General features: G+C 36.4%; 1 protein-coding gene, 1 long non-coding RNA gene and 1 pseudogene across 3 annotated transcripts in view; all 3 read right to left on the bottom strand.

Annotated features, from left to right (window-relative positions):
• LOC145969522 (uncharacterized) overlaps positions 1-1,336 on the bottom strand; it is a 34,375-nt gene extending 33,039 nt beyond the window's left edge. Inside the window, exons 1-2 of the long non-coding RNA XR_014438148.1 lie at positions 1,041-1,336; positions 595-725 (exon numbers count right to left, since the gene is read on the bottom strand). This is a non-coding gene — a long non-coding RNA (uncharacterized LOC145969522). The remainder of the gene's footprint in view (positions 1-594; positions 726-1,040) is intronic.
• Positions 1,337-1,759: 423 nt separating this feature from the next.
• On the bottom strand, positions 1,760-5,834 carry LOC145970216 (golgin subfamily A member 7). Of its 2 annotated transcripts, XM_083096779.1 has the most exons (4): positions 5,528-5,834; positions 4,868-4,924; positions 4,417-4,581; positions 1,760-4,284 (listed from the first exon to the last, which is right to left on the bottom strand). In XM_083096779.1, the coding sequence occupies exons 1-4, from the start codon at positions 5,534-5,536 to the stop codon at positions 3,994-3,996; spliced, it is 522 nt and encodes a 173-aa protein (XP_082952905.1). In that variant the 5' UTR covers positions 5,537-5,834; the 3' UTR covers positions 1,760-3,993. The 2 variants fall into 2 exon arrangements, with proteins under 2 accessions (XP_082952905.1, XP_082952913.1); XM_083096787.1 differs by lacking the exon at positions 4,868-4,924.
• Positions 5,835-12,943: 7,109 nt separating this feature from the next.
• On the bottom strand, positions 12,944-17,184 carry LOC145976010 (uncharacterized; annotated as a pseudogene).
• Positions 17,185-24,217: the final 7,033 nt, after the last annotated feature.

Genomic DNA, 24,217 nt, shown 5'->3' with positions numbered 1-24,217 from the left:
CCCCTCGAGAATCAAAGTAAAATATGATTCTTACGAATACGATTCTTATAAATATGCTATTTTTATTTAAGTCTTGTTTTAAGCAGAATATTATATTTATTAGAAAATTATTATTTTAATAAAAACGCATTATTTTAATACAAAAAATTTAATATTACAAAATCCGAAAAAATATTGTTAAGAAAAATTCATCTTAGGAATAATAACTTGTTTCCATTGTCATTATTTTAATAAAAAAATTAAATATTACTATCTGAAGGAAATGTCGTTTAACTAAAAAAAATATGAAAAATTAATTGTTAATTTTTTCCATCATTATTATAATTAATAAACCTCCTAAGAGAGCTTAGATCTTGGTTAGTTTAAAAAAAAGTATCAAAGATAAAATATTAAAAATCCCGTAGAGCTTTCCATCAAATACCCTTTCTATTTTCTTTCAGGGAGAAAAGCTTCAATATCGCCCATCATCGAACTTAAATTTGATTACGTATAAACTTGATAGGTTTTCTACAGTTCCTACTCACGGTTTCAAAATGCTAATATTATAAATGACGAGATATAGAAATATAACACATACCTGATGATGATACATACCTGGTGTATTCATTGCGCTTTCACTATACATGTACTTCGAGGATGGTGGAAAGGACAGGAAAGTGATTTGACGATGATTTCGAGCTCGACGAACTCCACTCTAGGATGGTACGCAGAAGTGGATTCCGATGCTGAAATCACGATACCAGTGATAACAACGATAGTACGCGGCGTTTAACACACGACTAACGTCAGAAACACTTTGCAAGAAACATTCGCGATAATCTTTTGTGCGTAGAAATTCCCTTCGAAATCGCGAGAAAAGTATGGAGCGAATTAAAGTCGCATATCGTGGTATTAACTGCTATTCAAAGATTCGATATTGCTATTCTCGGAGAATCGAGACAAGTCAAAATACTTCAAGCAAATCAACCGCGATAACGAATTAGACGAAATAATGAATCATTAGAAAAAAACATAATTGTTACAGTTTAATATAATGATACCTTATTTAATGATGAGATCCAAGCTTGTAGGCTCCATTTTGGCGGGAAAACATGGCGATGAAACGATACGTCACATCGAGGCGAATTGTGGTCACCGAGATCGCAATACTAACGTATAATAACGATCACGAATAATATTCAAATTACAAAAACACTTTACGAGACACTTCCGATAATTCTTTGCGCGCGAGATTCACTTTTATAACGATAACGATCGCGGGAAATGTATAAATTTGTTACGATCCGCCGCGACGCATTCCGTGACTGACTATGATTTGAAGATAGTCGAGAAGTACTGCTTGCGATTTTCGAAGTATCGAAGTGACTTCACCTACTTCCTCCAAGATACTAAAGAGGGCGTAGCGCATGATTAATTTTTCAAATATTATGAGCGGTTTTTTTAAATATATCAGTCTATGTTTATATATCTATATAATAAATATAAATATATATATATATATATATATATATATATATATATATATATATATAATATAGCTTTCATATTTATTTCATTATATGTATAATATATAGATATATAATCTAAATGCATAATTACATCTTGCAGTTTGTAATTATGCATATAAATTACATATGTTATATAGACTAAATAACATGCTTTACATCATATTTATGTGCTATTATATTTATATATCTCCAATAGTGCTACGAGCCAAACTATCGGCGGGGAATTAAAGACAGCCTTAAAACAAGATATGTATGAGCTCTTATGCCGTTTTAATTATTAAAACATTTAGAAATTACACTCGTAACACGATGGTGTCCTTTACATTTTACGGATCATCAATCCAATATTGGTCCTACTAAATTAAATTAAGTATAAACAACGATTTGCTTCCTTTTCTTTTTCGTGTGTCGATGATTAATCCGCTATATATACATTATATGCAACATACGCATGTTGCATATAGCCAGAGCACCGTGTACGTGATACTGCGACGTGTAAAAGAATTAGGCAATAAAAAGAAAATCTTTCCATAATACCGCTTTCTGTTTCAAAAATCATGTTTCTTTCATTTGGAAAAATCGGCGGGTCTCCTTCAGTCATCTCTCTCTCTCTCTTTCTCTTTCTCTTCGATGTTCTCTAGCTCGTACGAGGTTTCTTCTTCTACACACTCGTCCATGCTAGGAAATCGTACCCTAAGGCAGTGACACGCTGATTTGGCAAGATTCTTTTAGCAATACGTCGCATTACAACGTTAAACAGGCGCTCCGCACGCATTGTGACCAAGAACGAGAGAGATCGTTCGCCATTTGTATGCGATACCGCAATAAGTATATCATAAATCGCAATCTAAACTTGGTTCGACGTTCGCGATCTATGCCAATGCTTGATCAAGTGTAATGCTGTGTTAAAGAAAAATATGTGTTTTTCCTGACAACATTTGTCGTGACACTTTAGGCTCCCAAAGTGCGAGTAAAAGAAAGTAAATGTAGACATGGTGTTGCGTCGTTGTATCGTTTGAGATCATCATTTACAACTAATTAATAGAGTAGAGAAAACATTCAGTATATCGCGAACGAATCTCGAGGACGCGCAAACGGAGATCGGCGACGATAGCCAACGGGCTTCAGTTTTCACTAAGAGAGCGGGCTAAAGTGACGAAATATCTCGTGCTGCATCGCAAATGGTTTCGGCTTATCCTTGATCACAATGCCAATCAACTTGAATTCATAATCTATTTTTTGCATCACCACGTTTATGCATTTTTTCTTTTTTCTCCTTAGCCAATCCTCGGGTTTTCTTATAGCGCAATGAGTGCTTGTGTCAATAATTTCGATCGAATTCTATTTTCTTTTGTCATCGAGAGACATCCATTCGCGCCGAAACACCGCAACCGATATATATACGTAAGTATGCGAAATGACTTATGTTTTTTTTTGCACGCGGATACATAAGCGCAATGGAAGATACATCGCGGAAGATGAGAAGAATTTGGAATCATTTCTTTAAGCATTCATCGAGAACGGAATTCATTGAAGTTTTCGGCTAGGTTTTTCGGTGGAATCTCTCTGAACAAAACATACGCACCGTAGAAATCGAATGCCATCTTTTCGTTAAATAATTCACGCAAACACGCATTTCATTCATGTCTTGTTAATTAAATGCAGATGATACGATAAAGTCATAAATGAACAGTAAAAAAATATGTAGACCCCATTGTATACATGACGAATCAATGTTGCGGCTCGCGATAAATAATTTAGTTGTTTACTCACGTATACGAGTGCAAACAACAAGATTTTTTTTTCCTTCTCCGCAACCTTTGATTCGCCATATATACTTCATATATACTTTCGTATGTTACATGTTCTGTACGCAGATAGAAAATTGAACTTATAGAAGTGCCACGGTTTCGTTACACATCCACGCGCTTCAATGCATACTTTCTCTCTCCCTAGAGAAGAAGCTGCCATTTAGGATCGAGATACCACGAACGCCAATGAACACGAGACTCTCTCGTTGCAATTAGGCCAACTTTGTGTAAGCTTGTTATTCTAATTAGATTGACAGGTAAATCTACGACAACAATAAAATCTCCACAAATTAGATTCGCTCCTGCAATATCTTTTTTTTGTACAGATTTTCGCACACGTATTTTATCGTTATTTACGATACTTTTAGGACTAAGTACGACTAAGTTCGACCCGATAGCAAGAGAGTTTCAGCTCATTGCGCGTATATTCGGCAAGATAAATCGTGCAAGATGCACCTGAGGCGACCTGCAGCTTGCAAGATACCATCGTTGATTCCTTCTAGTTTCGCAGGATTCCTGCACATTTCGTAACCGGCTCAAACCAACCGGTATGCCCCGTAGTCGTGCCGACAGGCACTCACGAGCGCGTGCATGTCCGTGATTCTGACAAGATAATGTCCAGAGTGCTGCGCGGGGGGTCACATGAAGAACTCCCTGGATCGGCTAATATGCAGTCACGACGCAGGTCTATCCAATACCGAGATCTCTATTAGCCTAAGTCCGCGGGTCGTTGGATCTGTCAGCAGGAGGCCACGCGGCTTGTACACCCGATCATTTTGCTCGCTGACGAATTTGGCGACCTTGCGCAGACATTTCTCATAATGCGTCTCGGTACATATGCTTATCAGATATCCCGTGAGACAGTATAGGCAGCTCTCGCAGTAGGTGGAACAGCTGGCACGCTCCGCTTCCGCGAAATAGTTGTTCAACTGATTGATTGTATACTCGAACAACTGTCTGTCCAGCTAAATCGAGAGATATGCCGTAATAAATATTTCTCAATCATCTCTTTTCTGATTTTCGAAGAAAGTTTCGTATTAACCGCGATTTCTAGAGATTATAGAGATCAAAATACTTGACTCATCTCAAATACTCACTCTACTTTCCAGTTCTGTCGGAAATCGGGTTTGAAATTTAACCATCGTTCCTTCGCTGTAGTCACGCTGTATAAAAACCTTCTGACAATTCTGAGGAGGCCCTCCACCTGCCTGCCCTCGTCCTGCAGACATGTCTTCCAATGGCGTGAGGGCAGCATGGTTGCTCTGAAAAAATGATACAGCCATGTATATTTTGATCTCATATTAGAAATATATGATTAAATCTGTGTTTTACTATTTATCTATTTAATCTACTACTTGATTTTTCACGCATATATAATAATATATGTACATATATATATATATATATATATATATATATATATATATATATATATATAATAAATTTTCATCCATATTAACTAATAACAAATAATAAATATTGATACTGCATATCATTTTTGATTTTGATAATAACGTTAATATTAAATTCTTTTGTACACTAACGTACTTTTTTCTCGTGAACATCTTCAGGCAGTACACATAATGACTTCTTCGAACTTGTACTCTATAAAATAAAACGTAATATTGATGTATCATACAATTCATCTTCAAATCTTTTCATTTAAAGATTTTATTACTTTAATCTATTCCCATTTTTTCACAGACATCATGACATATGCTTCATATCTTTTCATACATTAGCTTCTACCAACTAATAAATATTACAACATTGTATGTACATTGCTAATATTAAGAATAGTCATTATTTGACATTAACATCAGCTCGCATACATTGACATACTTTTCTGACATTATTGACCCATTTAAACTGTACTCCTGACAAACTCTTTAAATCTTATGCACGAAATACAACTTAATGATAACACTTGGAACTTTAATTTCTCGTTCGAAATATCTCATATTTCCTTTTATTTTTCTTGGAGCTAACCACAAAACCGCACCCAGGTCTGGCCTGGAAAATCGCGAAGATAAACAGTCGCATTCTCGCTCGTCGATTAAGGATCGAGTCGGCGGACAAGGGAAAAATTTGTGAGGAACGAATCGTCAGGAGCAGACGAATATTGAAAGAAAAAGCGTTTTCGGAGGATTTGACAGCCAGGATACGGGAAGCTTCCGAGCGAGAAGGAGCAGAGGACGGAGGACTTACCAGTGGCATTTTGAGCTTCGTCTTGCCGGTTGTGCTGTACGCTTTAGACGAAAGTCGAGCTCGACCCTTGTCGTCGCGCTCGAGGATCGTGCACCCGGTTTCTCAGATCGACGATTATCCGCCGAGGTAGCCGTAGGACCAGCAGCAGTGCACACGACGGATCCACACGACTCGCGATCGCCATTGAAGGATGCGCGCGCAGACAAACCATGTAGCGACCAGCTGTGCGACTCGATTCGCTTGCCGCTCGACTTTCCCTCCTACGGCACTTTCTTATTCTTCGCTCTTCGTTCAACTAGAGAAAAGAATGAGAGTCATGGCCCGCTTTTAGATGATTCTAGAGACCCTAGAGTCTCTAGATGATCCAGATGATCCCTGAAAGATACGCCCTCTGTGAGCAAAAAACATGAACATGAACTATGAAGCTAATCCACGAATGTTTTCAGTGGGTAATACATAATAGACACAATTTCGGGTTGTGTTCCGTGCTACGTGCACGAATGTCGGTAACACGAATGTTATAAATATAAATTATTGCAATGTAATGACAGAGAAAAGACTGACAGATGTCATGGCCCGCTTTTAGGTGATCCCTGGAAGCGATACTCCCTTTGTGGACATTAAAAACGTGAACATGAACTACAAAACCAATGTCCACGAATGTTCTCAGAGGGTAACATATATGTCCCTCTGATAATATAAATAATATAAATAAAAATATAAATAATTTAATTAATAATAATTTATTATATAAAAATATTAGTATGTTCTCTCTTTTCACGCTATTATTTATTTATTTATTTATGTGTCTTCTTTTTCTTTTTCTTAATATCATTTATTTATTTATTTATTTAGTTCGCTCTAAGTCAGTCTTTTAAAATGCAAAAGTAAATATTATAAAATTTGACTTCGGAAAAGCGCGGTAAAACAATCGAATAAATTCAAATCATTAGCATAACAAAAGGTTCCGTGATACATCAATCGTTTAATAATTAATTTAAAATAAAATATACCTCTATAATTTAAAATTCCGCGTGTATATGTAGTACGTAAAATATTTCGGCAGAGAATTATCAATAATATCATGTTTAGCCTTGGCAACGTATAGCAAGCGCGCTATACATATCATGGCTTTGTCATCATTCGCACGGTGACCCTCGAGTAATAAAGTAGTGATGAGAAACGCTTCGTATATTGTAATTTTTGTACTAAACACGATTACGATTAGTATCGAAACATAATTTGCTATAAATATTAATAAGTATTAATTAATTAAAAATTAATTAACGACATAAAACTGTATCGCAACGATAAATCTTTATCGAATCGCATTCATTCATTACTGCGAATAAAAATTGAAACAGGGGATACATGAAAAGGCATAAGAGAATTAATTATGTTATGACCTTTCAATCATATTGATGCTTATTATAATGATATTTCCTTAACAATATTAGAAGTAAATATATTTCGACCAATGCTTTAAATTTTCTCAATCCTGGTTAATTAAACAATATATAATTTAATAGAGAATCGATTTAATGTGATAGGAATCCAACATATTAAATAATTACATCGATGTTTGCAATCTTTACGGACAATAATTATTATTTTAATACTTAGAGTCACAAATATATTCCATCCGTGTTACTTTATCACTCTACTTGACAATCTAAATATAATTGGGGGGAGAGGGGATTGTGAGAGAACACGAAGTAAAAACAATCGAATAGATGCAAATAATTAGCATAACGAAAGACTTCATGATGAATAGTTTAATAAATAGTCAATTAATCTTAATCAATAAATTAAAATACTTCTATAATTTAATATTCCTCGCGCAAATATTTAATATTACAGAAAATATTTCGGCAATGAGAGAATTATCAATAACACCGTGTTCGACCTTGATAAAGAGTATAGCTATTGTTAATATGTTACATAGCTTCATTATCATTCGCACAGTGACCTTAAGTAGTGACGTGAGAGACGTTTCACATATTATCAAATTCTTTCTTTACATAGTCAACCTTGGCGATATAAACAGTACCGCGGTAATGTTTCTGACTTACGATCATTCGCTCAGTGGCTCTTGAGCAGTGAAGTAGTGATGTGAAACGTTTCATATATTATCAAATTCTTTCTCTAAACACAATTGCAAGTGCAACGAGGAACTTTTCGTGAATGAGTGTAAGTGCAACGAGGAATTCAAATGAGTGCAACGAGGATTGAAGTGCCACGAGGAAAAAGCGAAGAGAGCAAAAGAAAAAAGGAGGTTTTGGTAATGGATAGATCAATAAGACATGATGTAAGTCATTTATATAAATTATTTATAATTCATTATTTATTATATTGTTGCGTCCCCGCGTCCTGTCCCGCTGAATGTATTCGTCACCCGTTGAATTCTTTCGAAAAAGATCGTTTCCGCGCGCGTTGTCAAGATGTTGTTATAAACAACGACTGTTAAAGAGTCTAAGCCCAGCTGTCAAGCTGCGCGCGTTTATTTGTGATCCGTATTACGATTATTCTGAATTCTTGTATATTACTCGCGGTTTATTAAAATTCTTGTGCACCTTAAATCGCGTTATTATTTACGTGTGCACGAAAGTCAATGTATGCCGATTGTATCGCGCGCATTCGATATATATCGTTCCGTGGACGCAATAATATATAAATTTTATCATTAGTATATATTCAAAATATACATATTTCAGGTTTCGTTTTATTTCTTTGATAGTGATTCAATAGTGATTTTAAATTGTAACATATATAATACATATACTTATAAAAAATATTCCATTTTATTTTAAAATAATTAAAACATTTATAAAATTTTTTATTAATTAATATTTTCAGATACTTCTTATATTTTATAAAACATTTCATATTAATATTTTTATTATTTATTATTTATTGTTCTTAATCCATGCCTTACGGCTTTGGATGGACTTCCAGTCTTACAGAGCTTTACAAGTTTTGTATTCATTAACGTATAAAATATAAAATATAAAATGTGATATAATATATAAAATTAAAATAGAATAGAAATAGAAATAGAATAAAGTACACTCACCCGCAAAAAAAGCGGTACACCTAAAATTTGAGAAAATTTCATCAAATTTTAAATGATCATAACTTGGTAAATAATGATGATAAAAATATGTTTAAAAAAACAAAATGAAGGCTGTAATGTCCACTTTAAGAATATTTAAGTGGCAATTATGCTCAGCCATTGTTTTCAAAATGGCGGATAAGGAAGTGAAAGGATGTAAAATTGATTATTAAAGGATCGAGTTTGGGACGGTGCACGGCGTAAATCAGGTAACGCAGCCCAATGAGACCAAATGCTCGTGAAAGTGTGGAGTGTTATCTTTAAAATGTTTTTTTACCGAGCTCGATACGATGATTTTTCGCTGAGTTATTCCGAATTTAATTAAAAACGCTCTTTTTTCTTCTTCAATTTGCAGCTCAGCGAATAATTATCGTATCGAGCTTGGTAAAAAAGCATTGTAAAGGTGATACTCCACACTTTCACATGCATTTCGTCCCATTGGGCTGCGATACCTGATTCACGCCACGCACTGGAGCAAAGCGGGAACCTTTATTTATCGGTTTTGTATGCTTTCATTTATCCGCTATTTTGAAAAAAAATGGTTGCACATAATTTCAATTTAATTTAGGTGTGTGTGTGTGTGTGCTCGTTTGTATACCACAAGGATAAGGACCCCGTGGTTCGTCAGCTCCACAGTATTTAAAGACTCCAAACCCTCCTTGTGGCGTGTGTGTGTGTGTGTGTGTGTGTGTGTGTGTGTGTGTACGGGCGCACGCATGTGTGTATTAATAGTGGGTATGACCTCCTCGTGCGCGTATTACCTCATTCATACGATCAGGCATACTCTGTATTAGTCTTTTTATTTCATCCTGCGTAATTGCATCCCATGCATTTTGAAGAACTCTTTGAAGTTCTTGCAGTGACTGAGGTGCAGGTACGTGATTTCGTACTTTCTTGCCGAGATTGTCCCACAAATGCTCAATGGGATTTAAATCCGGACTACTTGCTGGCCAAACAAGTCGATTTATGCCAACTTCATCGAGGAAATCAAACACTCTTCTCGCAGTGTGTGGTCGAGCATTGTCTTGCATAAACAAGAAGTTCTCTCCGATAAAGGGTGCATACGGAACAACATACGGAAGGAGTATGTCTTCCACGTATACATCTGCGTTCATGTTCCTGTCAAAAAAGTGCAAATCTGTATGAGCGTCCCAGAACCAGGCCTCCTCTTGAAAGAATTGGTGTCTAAGTACCTGGCATAAGCACGTTGCACAGTTGACACTGACAGATCAAGTGCCTCAGCAACGTATCTTCGACTTCTGCCATCTTCAATTAAAGCAACAACTTGAGCAGCTTTTTCTGGAGTTATCGTTGCCATAATCGAGAAGTAATTTCGAGAAGAAGTAATTAATTATGGTTTCAATAGATGAAGTCGCAAGGAGCAACGCGTCTAGAGAGCTAGCAAATCAATCGCATAACTTGTACTATAGTCTTTCAATGTTTTTTCCGTTTGAGACGTGCTTATGCCAGGTACATTGAAAGACTAAAGTACAAGTTATGCGATTGATTTGCTAGCTCTCTAGACGCGTTGCTCCTTGCGACTTCATCTATTGAAACCATAATTAATTACTTCTTCTCGAAATTACTTCTCGATTATGGCAACGATAACTCCAGAAAAAGCTGCTCAAGTTGTTGCTTTAATTGAAGATGGCAGAAGTCGAAGATACGTTGCTGAGGCACTTGATCTGTCAGTGTCAACTGTGCAACGTGCTTATGCCAGGTACTTAGACACCAATTCTTTCAAGAGGAGGCCTGGTTCTGGGCGCCCTCGACGTACCAATGAAAACGATGACCGATTTATTGTTTTAAATTCATTAAGAGACAGACATCGAACAGCTGTTCAAATTCGAAACAATTTAAGGGATGTCCACAATTGCAATGTATCCGTTGACACCGTTCGGAGAAGATTAGCGGAACAAAATCTGTTTTCGCGCAGGCCAGCGGCTGTACCTTTTCTTACAGGTCGTCATCGCGTAGCTCGACTCAATTTTGCAGTTGCGCATAGAGACTGGAATTACGCAGACTGGGGCAAAGTACTCTTTAGCGATGAATCTCGTTTTTGTCTCTATTCTCCAGATGGACGAGAACGAGTTTATCGTCGTCGTGGAGAACGATTTGCAGATTGTACTGTAAGTGAAAGGTACAGCTACAATGGAGGCTCTGTGATGGTTTGGGCAGGTATTTCAGCGGACGCTCATACAGATTTGCACTTTTTTGACAGGAACATGAACGCAGATGTATACGTGGAAGACATACTCCTTCCGTATGTTGTTCCGTATGCACCCTTTATCGGAGAGAACTTCTTGTTTATGCAAGACAATGCTCGACCACACACTGCGAGAAGAGTGTTTGATTTCCTCGATGAAGTTGGCATAAATCGACTTGTTTGGCCAGCAAGTAGTCCGGATTTAAATCCCATTGAGCATTTGTGGGACAATCTCGGCAAGAAAGTACGAAATCACGTACCTGCACCTCAGTCACTGCAAGAATTTCAAAGAGTTCTTCAAAATGCATGGGATGCAATTACGCAGGATGAAATAAAAAGACTAATACAGAGTATGCCTGATCGTATGAATGAGGTAATACGCGCACGAGGAGGTCATACCCACTATTAATACACACATGCGTGCGCCCGTACACACACACACACACACACACACACACACACACACACGCCACAAGGAGGGTTTGGAGTCTTTAAATACTGTGGAGCTGACGAACCACGGGGTCCTTATCCTTGTGGTATACAAACGAGCACACACACACACACACCTAAATTAAATTGAAATTATGTGCAACCATTTTTTTTCAAAATAGCGGATAAATGAAAGCATACAAAACCGATAAATAAAGGTTCCCGCTTTGCTCCAGTGCGTGGCGTGAATCAGGTATCGCAGCCCAATGGGACGAAATGCATGTGAAAGTGTGGAGTATCACCTTTACAATGCTTTTTTACCGAGCTCGATACGATAATTATTCGCTGAGCTGCAAATTGAAGAAGAAAAAAGAGCGTTTTTAATTAAATTCGGAATAACTCAGCGAAAAATCATCGTATCGAGCTCGGTAAAAAAACATTTTAAAGATAACACTCCACACTTTCACGAGCATTTGGTCTCATTGGGCTGCGTTACCTGATTTACGCCGTGCACCGTCCCAAACTCGATCCTTTAATAATCAATTTTACATCCTTTCACTTCCTTATCCGCCATTTTGAAAACAATGGCTGAGCATAATTGCCACTTAAATATTCTTAAAGTGGACATTACAGCCTTCATTTTGTTTTTTTAAACATATTTTTATCATCATTATTTACCAAGTTATGATCATTTAAAATTTGATGAAATTTTCTCAAATTTTAGGTGTACCGCTTTTTTTGCGGGTGAGTGTATAATATACAGGGTGACCCATTTTAACTTAGGCAGCCAAATAACTCGAAAAATAAGCAAGATAGAGAAAAATGTTTTAGACAAAAGTTGTATGGTTTCGAGGGGGCCATAAGATGGTATCATTGGTTTGACCTTGAAGAGTCATTTGAAGGTCACGTGAAGGTCACTTCAATTTTTTTAAATGGAACATCCTATATATTTTTGTACATTCTTGTAGCTCATCTCGAGAGCTTTCCAAAACACTATAATTAAGTACATTTTCGTTAAGTACTTTTTGAGTTATGAGGCTTGAAATAATTTCTTAATTTTACATAAACCGTAAAATATCTTGTAAAATATTCATTTTTCGATTACCTTACGTTAATAGTTTTATGTACAAAATAATGAGAGGAATCAATTGGTGTAAAGAAAACACATAGTTGTTTCGAAGAAAAAATATGTAATTTGCAATTAACAATTCCATATTTTTTCTTAAAAACAACTATGTGTTTTCTTTACACCAATTGATTCCTCTCATTATTTTGTACATAAAACTATTAAGGTAAGGTAATCGAAAAATGAATATTTTACAAGATATTTTACGGTTTATGTAAAATTAAGAAATTATTTCAAGCCTCATTACTCAAAAAGTACTTAACGAAAATGTACTTAATTATAGTGTTTTGGAAAGCTCTCGAGATGAGCTACAAGAATGTACAAAAATATATAGGATGTTCCATTTAAAAAAATTGAAGTGACCTTCACGTGACCTTCAAATGACTCTTCAAGGTCAAACCAATGATACCATCTTATGGCCCCCTCGAAACCATACAACTTTTGTCTAAAACATTTTTCTCTATCTTGCTTATTTTTCGAGTTATTTGGCTGCCTAAGTTAAAATGGGTCACCCTGTATAAAGTGTATAGAGTGTAAGGTGTAAGTTACAGTACTTGAATGGAATAAAATAAAATAAAATCTAAATCTAAAATCTAAAATCTAAAATCTAAAATCTAAACTTTAGCGTAACAGGCGGGGAAAGTAATATGAGATATTATAAAATAAAATAAAATAAGATAAGATAAAATAAAATTAAATTAAATTGTAACTGCTGATAAGAGTAAAATAAAAGTAAAATCAGAATAAAATCAAAATCAAAAATAAAATAAAAATATAATGAAAATAACGTTGCGAATAAGAAAACATTATCTGTCTTAGCTCCTATCTAATCTAATCTAGTCTAAATGAGTAAAATGTTAAATGTTATGTATTATATGTTATATGGAGTGTGTAAAAACTCTTAGATCTCCCTTTGTAGTTTAGTAATTCTTTGTGTTCTATCTTTATTATCTTTGGTATCTTTGGTTTCTTTGGCTTCTTTGGCTTCCTATTTTGTTGTTGTTCTTAGTCATTATTACTTCTTGTCTCTATCTTTCGTTGCACCTCGGGTTTCCTTGACTTGCGATGGTTTTATCCGCCTTCTCCGTCCTCTTCTCTTCTCGTATCTTGTCTATTTTTCTCATTATATTCAATCCGTTTCCCTCTTCGCTCAAGAATTCTTCCATTGATATTTCGTCTTTTGTTGCTTCGCATTCCTTTAGTACATGCTTTAGGCTTTCTTCTCCTTTTCCACATATCCTGCATTCTCTTTCTGTCTCCTCCTTCCAGTAGTATCCTCCTCTCACTTCGCTACCACATCTATATCTTGCAATTCTGCTCCTATCTTTCTTACTCTTTTTTCCTTTCAGATAATTCGGTACTCCTTCTGTCTTTATCTTTTTATATATATCGTTATATCTTGAATCCTCTGTTTTCCTCTTCCTCTCTTCTTTTTGTCGTTCTTCAATTCTTTCCATTATCTTTTCGGATATCTCTGTCTCCCCTTCTTCTCTCTTCTTTTTCAGTTCTTCTTTACCCATGTCTGCCTCCTCTAGTATCCTTCTCCTTTTCTTTTCCCATTTACTTTCTTCTCCACTTTCTCTCCTTTTCTCTATTTCTTTCATACATTCTATTATTATCTTCTTCTCCGATTGCCTTGCCTTTTCTTCATATTTTATTGCTCTTTTTATGGCCTCCGTTCTCAGTTCCTTCATTTTTGTTTCTTCTTCCAGTATGTAGTTTGGTGTCCTCCTGTCTAGTTTCAGTATCCATTTTATATATTTCCTCTTTATTTTCTCCATCCTTTCTTCGTTTCCCCATCCCCATATCTCTGCCCCGTATAGAGCCACGCTTCCTACTAACGCATTAAACATCTTTATTCTTCTTTCGTAGTCGTCCGCGAATATCCTTTCTCCTATGCTCCAGGTCTGCTTCATCGCCACCATCGCTCTTCTCATTCTTTCTACTATATGTTTCTCCGCTCCGCCGTTCTTTTGCATAATGTAACCTAGGTAGTTCATTTCTTTTACCTCTTCTATTTCTTCTTCTCCCCATTTCCATTCTCTTCTCTTTGTGCGTCCTCTTCCTTTCTCGAATACCATTACCTTTGATTTCCCTGCGCTTAAGGTTAATCCTTTCTTGTCAATGTATCTTTTAAATCTTTTCATCATCCCTTTAAGTTCTACTTCGCTTCTCGCCATCAACACAATATCGTCTGCATATGTTATCGACCATAGTTTCTCTTTTCCTATCACTACGCCTCCCGTTTGCTCCTTTTTCATTTCTCTTTCCAGATCCATTATGTATATATTGAATAATGTTGGACTCATGGGGCATCCTTGTCTGACTCCGCATTTCGTCCAGAATTCTTTGGACTTTCTATTTCCAACCTTTACTATATTCTTTGTCTCTTTGTATGTTTCCATAATTCTCCTTCTCAGTCTCTCTCCGATCCTTGCCTCCCTCAGCATCTCTCCTAGTTTTGCTCTGTCCACTCTGTCGAATGCCGCTTTGAGGTCTGCAAAGAAGGCAAAGATCTTACCTTTACTCTTTGATAATTCTCTGTTGACTATGTAGTTCAGTGTGAAGATTGCATCTGTTGTCCCTCTTCCTGTCCTGAAACCGAATTGTCCCTCCTCCATCCTTTCCTCCGCCACCTTCTTCATCTTTCCGTTCAGTATGCTAGCATATATTTTGTATGCCGTATCCATTAGTGTTATTCCCCTATAGTTCTTCGCCTCCTTCCTGTCTCCTTTCTTGTATATTGGGCTTATTATCCCTTTGGTCCACTCCTCCGGTATTCCTCCTTCCTTTCAGATTTTGTTCAACAATTTAAACAATACTTCCCCTACTTCTTTCGGCATTAACCTCCATGCTTCGTTCTCTATTCCATTTTCTCCCGGTGCTTTCCCTTTTTTCAGCTTCTTTAATTGTTCTATCATCTCTTCTCTAGTTATTTCTTCTTCTTCTTCTTCCTTGTAACATTCCTCCCTTTCTTCTTGTACTTTTTCTTCTTCCTTCTCTTCTATTGTCCACCTCTCCTCCGTTCCTCCTAGTAATTCCATGAAATGTAGTCTCCAATCCTCCGTACTTATTTCTTCATCTACTCCTTCTCTCTTCTTTCTGTATCTGTTTATATATCTCCATGCTTCTGCCTCTGTTTTGATTAATCTTATTCTTTCTTCTTCCTCTTTCTCATGTTTCTCCTTTTCTTCCTTACACCATATTTTATATTCCTTTCTTCTTTTAATATACTCTTCTCTGTCTATCTTGTCTCTTTTCACTTTCCTAAGTGTCTTTCTTAGCTCCCTTTTCTTCATCTTCCATTCCTTGCTGTGCCATTCTCTTTTTCCGAACTTCCATGGTATTATCTTCTTCTTGATTTTCGTAATCGAGTTATTTACTTTCCCTTCTAATTCTTTCCATATCCGCCCATTCTCTTCTTGTGTGCATTGCCATCCTTCGCATTTTTCGTGATATTGCATCACTCCTTCTTCCGTCCAAACGCTTTTCTCTTTTATTATCATGTCACTTTTCTTTCCTCTTTTCCTTTCCATCCCCGTCAGTTCCACCTCTATTGGCATGTGGTCCGATTCAGTCCTGTTTCCTTCTCCTACCATTTTAACCTCTTCTATAGCTTTGTCATTTGTTATTACGTAGTCTATGATTGACGCTCCTTGTTCCCCGATATACGTCCATTCTCCCTCTTTTCCATAACTGCCATTAAGAATCATCCAGCCTCTTTTCCTGCATTTGTTTATCAATATTCTTCCTTCTTTATTTATCTCCTTGTCCTTTGATCTTCTTCTCTCTTCTTCTTCCTCCTCTCCTGATCCTAGCGGTCCTCCTTCTTCTCCCGTTCTCGCGTTGAAATCTCCTCCCAGCATGAGATGGCTCTCCTCTTCCTCCTGTATTTCCTCCATTATTGCTTCTAGAATTTCTTCGATATTTCTGCTATAAAGTGTTACAATTCTCCATTTGTTTCTATTATGCGTTAGACTTATCTCCATTGCCTCCTTATTAATTTCTTTAACCTTTACTCCTTTCAGTTCCTTGCATATTGCCGTCATTATCCCTCCTTTGGCTCTGCCTCTCTTATTTTCTTTGGTTGCTGGAATACAGAACCATTCGAATTTGTTTGGCAATCTGTTCCTGATTTTGTTCCATGTGTATTCTTCCAGCCATGTTTCAGTTAAGCCTATTATATCAAATTCTTCTAAGTATTTCCATGTCTCTTCGCATTTGTTTATTACTCCAGCTGTGTTCCAGAAGCAGATTTTTAGGCCTCTTTCCTCTTCTTCTCCTCTCTCTTTTCCTTGTCCATCGCGCCTTCACTCTTTGCCTCCTCCTCTTTCTTCCAATTGTTCTTTTTTTTCATTCCAGCTGTACCATTTTCCTCTCATATATATTTTCTTGTATCCTACTTTTACTCTTCCGTCGCCTTTTTCTCTTTCTTCTCTTGCTAATTCTCTCAGTCTTCGCTGTATCTCTCTTTCTTTCCTAGTTAGGTCGTTATCTATTATTATTCCTTTTTTCAATTTATTCTTTTTCTTCATCACGTTGTTCTTTTGTTCCCATTTGTTTATTTCAGCAATTATTATCTCCTTGCTCCCTCTCACTTCAATTTTGTTCGCTCTTTTTATCTCTACGTTTACTTCTATGTTTTCTTTGATGTATTCCGTTATCTCTTGTTCCAGATTTTCTGTCTTCCAACTTACTCCTCTGATCACTATGTTATTTTTCCTCTCGTTCCTTTCTTTTCTCTCATTAATCCATTCTAGTTCTGCTATTCTTCTCTCCAGCATTCCTTTTTCTTTCGACCATTCTTCTCTCTCTCTTTTTCTTTCTTCTGCTCTCTCTTTCCTTTCTTCCGTCATTTGTTTTTTTATCTCTTCCATCATTTCTTTCCTTATCTCCTCCATCACCATCGTTAAATGTTCTTTCATTTCTGTTACCGTTTCGTCTTTGCAAGCTCTCATTATTCCTTCTATCTTCCTTTCTGTATCCGCCTCTGAGTCCCTGCTCATCCCGAAATTTTCCAACGTTTTTTCTTTCGGTTTATTTTTGCTTCCCGTCGGTCTGCCCACCTTCGCCATCTGTTGCATTCCTTTCGAACTTTCTGACCTTTCTTCCTGATCTCTTTTGTTACCTACCGACTATCCTCGCCGGCTTCTCTTCCCTACTTTCTCTGCTTTTCCTTTGAGGTTATTTCTAACCTCTACAGCCGCCTTCTGACTTTTTCCTTGATTTTTCTGTTTTCCCGTCACCTCCTCTTTCTTCTTCACTTCCTCGTTTTCCTTTTATCTTCTGCTCACTCACTTCACTCTCCTTTCGGCTCAGCTCCTCTTTTTACACAATTTTCACTCTCTTTTACTTTCCATCTAAACTACTAGTACTTTCCTCTATCGCCTGTCAACCGGAAGTCACATTTCATATTAATATATTTATTTAAATATTTCATATATAAAAATATAGAAACTTTTTTATTTATCATATTTTTAAAAGTTTATATCTATAAGAAATATAAATTATTTTGTAATTACGCGATTTATAATATTAAAATATATCTATTTAAAAGTAAAAATTAATTGCGCGCAATAATTAGTTTTAAAATCAATTATTTTAAATTTCAATTATTTTATTATTTTGAACATTGCTTTATATAATAGATTTTCTTTTATTTTATATTTTTTATATTTTTATTTATCGTTTATATTTGCGAATTTAAATGTATATACTATATTACAAAATAAATTTCAAATTATGTATTATATTATATATAAAATTATATATAATATAACCCTCTCATGGGGTACACCTTGTCGCGGTGGGAGGGCTTAGTACTTGGATGGTGCCTTGAGGTTTATCTTAAATTTTTCTATTTATGATAAATCTTAAGGTGCCTGAATGGAAGCTAAGTACCCTTTCGCCTCGTCGGTGCCGTCAATGTGCTGCGGACGGCAAGCACTTCGTTATCGCGTTTTCGCGTTGTAGTATTCTCGCGTCGTCGCGTTTTCGCGGAACTTTTGGACTTTTTCATATAAAATCCCAATTTCATTTATTGTCACGAGTCTCTACTTCCGATGCCAACTACTTGGGATATTTCGAGTTTGCACACGTTGTTATGCAACGTACACTCGCGCTTCGTGCTTCGTGCTTTGTCAAGTGATTCGGCCTGAATTAGTTAGAACTCGATCGAGTGCTCGGAATGGTCGCCAATGGGTCCCTTCTCTTTGCTCGTCTACAGCCACACGCACTGCGTGTGTTAACCCTGTCGAGGAGTTGAGTGGATTCCCTTAGGCACGATTTTCGCTCGGTAAAAGGAGTTGCCTCCCCATTTTCTAAATTACGGAATGTTAGCATTTAAAAAATGTGTCCTCTTCTTTTGCCGTCTACCAGCCTGGTGTAGCATATAGCAACCGCGGGAGGCATAATATGTCCTGGTGGAGCACCTGAAATCATGCTTAGCGGGTCGAGGTTCGATAGGAGATAGGATAATTATGCGCGAAAAAGAGTTGGTGAACTTCATTCTCCTCTATTTCCGTCAATCGTTTCGTCTTCTTTCCGGTTTGGGCTTAGTCCTTGCTCGTTGTATCGTTGCATTCCCGACCTGTTGACTCGAAGCTGATTCTCGTAAGTGAAATGGGATTTTCGCTCGTACCGAAATCGGGAGTGCCGTTCAAAGTATATACATATTAAGTATATACATCGCGCGATCAAATAGAAAATTTTTTATCGTACCGAAATAGTGCAGGAGTGCCGTTTAGTATCGCGCGTAAAGTAGCGGAAATAGCGATATAAAAATATTGCTCACGAGTGCGGGAGTGTCGTTAAAAGTATCGCGCGTCAACAACATGAGAGGAGGAGGAGGCCTGGGAGAGGCACCTTACATCGGCGGAGCAACCTGATGATGAATATCTATTATTTATATATTAATTGTTATAAATCGTTAACTTGTTATAAACGAACAATAATTCGATCTTATTATTTAAATGAATTAAAGAGAAAGATTTTTATAAAAGTCATATAAAATTTTCTATTTAAAAAACAGTTAAAAAAATTTATAAAATTTTTCCATACATGTTTATCTGCTTATTGTTTTACACATCGGATATAAAATTCCGCGCGATAAAAATTTTTTTTAATATTAATTGCATTTTGTGAGCATTATTATAAATGAATTTTATATTTGTATGTTACAGACAACTAACTTCGATAACAACAACTCCGCTGTTGCGCATCAGTGCCGGTGAGTGAAAAAAACTTTTATTTAACTTTAAGGTAACGGATTCGTAGAGATTGCAGATGTAGATGTAGATGTAGATGTAGATTGTAGATTGTAGATAAATCCGTTGCCTTAAAATGGATGAGCTAGGATGGATTAAATTAAATAAATTAAATTAAATAATTAAATTAAATTAATTAAATTAAATTAAATAATTTGAATAAGTTCGAAAGAACTTATGCTTTGCATCTATTGCGAAAATATATTGAAATATTAATTAAAAAAAGAAGAGGTCAAAAAAAGAATTTTTTGTAAAGATTTTGTCTAATTTATTAAATAAAGGACACGCATTAACAATTATCAATTTTATCAATTTTTAATGCTAATTTATTCTTATAATACGCACTTATCTTCTAATTGCTCATAGCTCATCCATCATAGAATTTGTTTGTATATATTGTTTTTAAACTTTACTTGTAATATGATAAATACACACATTAATTTTATATTTTATTATAAAATATAATTTATAGAAATTTGTAGTAATTTGCTTTTATTTCAGTTAAAATAAAGTTATATTCAATATTTAACGAACGATCGTGAAATCGAACGATCGTTACTAAATGAGCGTAAATATTTCACTATTTTGCCGGTAATTATCCGGCAAAAGAAGGTGTAATTATCTCCTTCTTCGTTCTCTGATTAGAGATCGAGAAAGAAAGTGGCCAGGATCAACGAATAGGTCATGAAGTAAGAGAGAAGGAGATCGAACTTGATAGCGCGCGAGTAGAGAAAATGGTCCCGATTTGTGGCACCTAATTGAGAGGGAGTCCGCTGAAAAGAATAGCTTCTCATGAATGGACGCCATTTGTAAAGCAGTGTTAGCTGTATACACATACATTTTCTTTATTTATTATTGCCTCTTATTTTTCTTTTTCTGTCATCAAATATTTGAAATCACATTTCTGTATCAGAAAAGTGCAAATTCTGAAAATGCAACTCACAGATGCGACTTTTTTGCTGAACTCGTTGATGCCTCTTGCAGCAATTCTATTATCACGCCAATTATTGAACATTTTTTCTGTGCGAGCTGTAAAAAGGCTTTTCTTACTTGAAGCATCTTTTTTTCTTCCTTTGGTAGTGCATCTGCGTATCCAACATGCCATTTTTCATGATAAAAATGCATAAAGCCACAGGTAAAACAACTGAGATAAAGGCTGTGTTCCAAAATTCACTGCTAGTACTGAAAATCTGTAGTGTACGTCACGTAAACTATAGATTTTCAGTACTGGCAGTGAATTTTGGAACGCAGCCAAAGCCGGGCTGGCCGGGTAAGGTTAATAATTGCAAATGGCGCCCAACCATAAGAAACTATTCTTTTCAGCGGACTCCCTCTCAATTAGGTGCCACTTTTCGGGACCACTTTTGTTTCATGGAGTTCGATCTCCTTCGCTCTTACTTCATGGTGTAGGTTCAACTGGCCTGAAAAGTACGGTTAGGGTACGCGGTTAGGGCACGTGACTAAAATATATACATGATTAGGTGATGATTAGAGATAGGTTCCTCAAATCTCGAATAATTTTAATTCATCAGGAAGTAGGGTTGTTAAGGCTATTAAGTAAAATCATTAGAATTCTTCTATTAATATTAGGGTTGTTAGAGCTCTTAAGATCATTAGAATTCTGTAATAGTAGGATTGTTAGAGCTATTAAAATTATTAGAATCCTTTAATAGTAGGGTTGTTAGGGCTATTAAGTAAGATTCATTCTTTCTTTTAATATTCCAATAATCCTAGGAGTAAATTAAAATTATTTTAATTAAGTTGAATTTATTTTTAAAGACGTTGTAAAAATAAATATAACATGTTTTAAAAATAAAAATATTTTAAAAGTGAAATTTAAATTATCAAAATTATCTTCAGAAATATTAAAGAAATTGCATAATTATTAACGTTTAAGAAATCTTAACATGTTATATTTTATTTTAAAACTTAAAAATATATGTGTATTAATTCAAATATAATATTAAATCCAAATGTTAATGCTATCAGTATCAAATTATTATATCGATGTTATTAAATATTTGAATAAATGGAATATTATTATTTGATATTGATAGCATCATCATAGTGAATAGGCAATTAAAAAGAAAGGGGGGAATGGTGGTAGCAGTGTTTGTAGATCTAAAGGCGGTGTTTGACTCAGTGGATAGAAAGATTCTGTTCGGGGCAATGAGGGAAAGAGGGGTGAGAGAAGATTGAGGAGTAGGATTGAGGAGGTGTATAGGGAAACGAGAAGCAAAGTGAGGGTTGGGGAGAGGACAGGGGAGAATTTCTGGACAGCGAGAGGGGTAAGGCAGGGGTGCCCGATGAGTCCGTGCCTCTTCTGGTGCTGGCGGATGTGGAGGAGATGCTGAGGAGGGGAGGTTGAGGGAGTAAGACTGGGGGAAGAGAAGGTGCACTGCTTGGCGTATGCGGACGATATGGTCCTGTTAGCAGAGAATGAGGAGGGGATGGTTCACATGCTGGGGAAGCTAGAGGGGTACCTAGATAGGAAAAAATTAGAGATAAATGTAGGAAAAACTAAGGTGATGAGGTTTAGGAAGGGAGGGGGAGGATGAGGGAGGTAAAATGGAGATGGAAGGGAAAGAGGATAGAAGAGGTGAAGGAATTTACCTATCTAGGATACAAATTACAGAGAAATGGGGGACAGGAGGCACATGTGAAAGACAGAGTCAGGAAGGCAGGAACGGTGATAAGGCATGTATGGGGGATAGGCAAAAGGTGGTTCGCGGGAGAGTGGGAGAGAAGAATCTGGTTATGTGAGAGACTGGTGGGAACGGTGATGGAGTTTGGGGCGGAAATATGGGGGTGGAAAGAACGGAGGGAGGTAGAGGCGATGCAGGAAAGGTGGATTAGATGGTCGTTAGGAGTGGATTGGTGTACGCCGGGATACTTAGTGAGGGAGGAAATTAAGAAAGACAAGTTCCGGTTAGGGGCAGGAAAAAGAGCGATGAGGTTTGAGATGAAATTGGAGGAGGGGAGAGGTGGGATGTTAGCGAGGAAGTGTTGGGAAGAAGTGAAAAAGAGGATAAATGAGGGAAAAGAGGTGTCAGGCTGGGAGGAGGAGAGAAAGAAATTCTTGGAAGATAGGGGAAAGGAACTAAAGGAGATGGAGGAAAGGAGAAGAAGAGGGGAATAAGTATATGATGGGTGGGAGCAGCGGGACAGAGAATTGCAAAAGGAGGAAAGATGGGAAAGGATTAGGGGAGCGAGGTATAATAGATGGTATGGAGAGTTAAGAGAGGAGGGGTTCCTGCTTATCTAAGGAAGGGGTGGGGGGAGAGTAGATGGAGAAGGGTAATGAGGTTCAGGTTGAATAATGAGATGAGAGGAGCGAGGTATTGGGAAGCAGAGGAGAAGAGGAGGTGTAGGATGTGTGGGGGAGGTGAGGAGACATGGGAGCACGTGTTGGAGGAGTGTATGGGTAGAGAGGAAGGGGAGAACTGGTGGGAAAGAATAAGGGAATTGTTAGGACAGGAAGGGGAGGGCGAATGGTGGATGAGGGAATTGGAGAGAAAAAGGGAGAAGGAAGGGGGAGGAAGGAGGGGGGAGAGTGGAAGTATGAGTGTAGAGTGTGGTGAGTGTATGTTGGAACTGGAAGTCGAGGCATTAGCTAGAAGATAGTTCTCTCTCTCTCTTTTAGTTTAGATAATCTAGTATGTAAGATAGTTGTAAGTGAATAGAAGTAAGCGTTGCGTGCGTTAGATGTAAATCGAACTTGTTTACTGTAATTATGTATGTTTTGTTGAATATTTGCAATTTATATGAGATGTTGTAAGAGGTTTGGGTACGCTCCTCTGAAAAGCGCCTTCAATCCCCGAGGGGCAGAATAAATTTATCTATCTATATAGAATTTTCTTGAGTTACCTATTTTTTTAACATAATGATAGTCACATTTGTATAAAGATTTTCAAAAAAAATTATAATGCAAATAATTATACGTTACCTAATTGTATGTATTTATTATATAATGTATTAGAAAATTAAAAAAATTAAAATACTGAAATATTTTATAAATAAAAAATTTTGATATCCATGTATTTAAAAATAATTCTATTTAATAGAAATTATAACTGTAAAGATTCTGCTCTATTTCAAGCTATTTTGTAAATATAAAGAGAAAGAAACAACACTTTCTTCTTATTGATCGTTGTTTATTCAAATCTAAAAACTACAAAAATAACGAACGTTTCGGATCGTCTTTGATCGTTCCTCAGCGCGATTAATAATATAAAACACAAATCATTACATTGTAAAAAAGGAGAAAAGTTCATCTTCTCCTCGATGTGTAGGTGACGCGAAACTGCATCGCGCGGAGATCTAGCAAGCCTGCTGCTTCCAAAAGTTTATCAAATGTATTAAGATTTGCTGTGTAGAATCGCAGCAGATCTAACAAATCGAGTAAAAAATTAAATGCTGATATTATATGTGAATTCCTTTTGTTTAAAATTAATAATTCCTTATGTTTAAAATTAATAATTGGAAGCATGACTCACCAGGTTCCCACGCTTTTTCTTTTTCCATCCGTGCACAATATACCATTAAGTACAGT

This window comes from Camponotus vicinus, unplaced genomic scaffold (assembly GCF_025532165.1).
Source record: "Camponotus vicinus isolate PSW18456_S1 unplaced genomic scaffold, iyCamVici1.0 SCAF_1, whole genome shotgun sequence".
In the NCBI taxonomy this organism is placed as follows: domain Eukaryota; kingdom Metazoa; phylum Arthropoda; class Insecta; order Hymenoptera; family Formicidae; genus Camponotus; species Camponotus vicinus.
This window is presented reverse-complemented; position numbering and strand designations above follow the sequence as displayed.

Excerpts from the sequence above, each read along its gene's own strand:
- LOC145970216 (XM_083096779.1), bottom strand. Across the intron at positions 4,582-4,867 it reads AAGATGTTCACGAGAAAAAA|AGCAACCATGCTGCCCTCAC; the intron begins GTACGTTAGTGT and ends TCATTTTTTCAG. Across the intron at positions 4,285-4,416 it reads CGACAGAACTGGAAAGTAGA|CTGGACAGACAGTTGTTCGA; the intron begins GTGAGTATTTGA and ends CTCTCGATTTAG.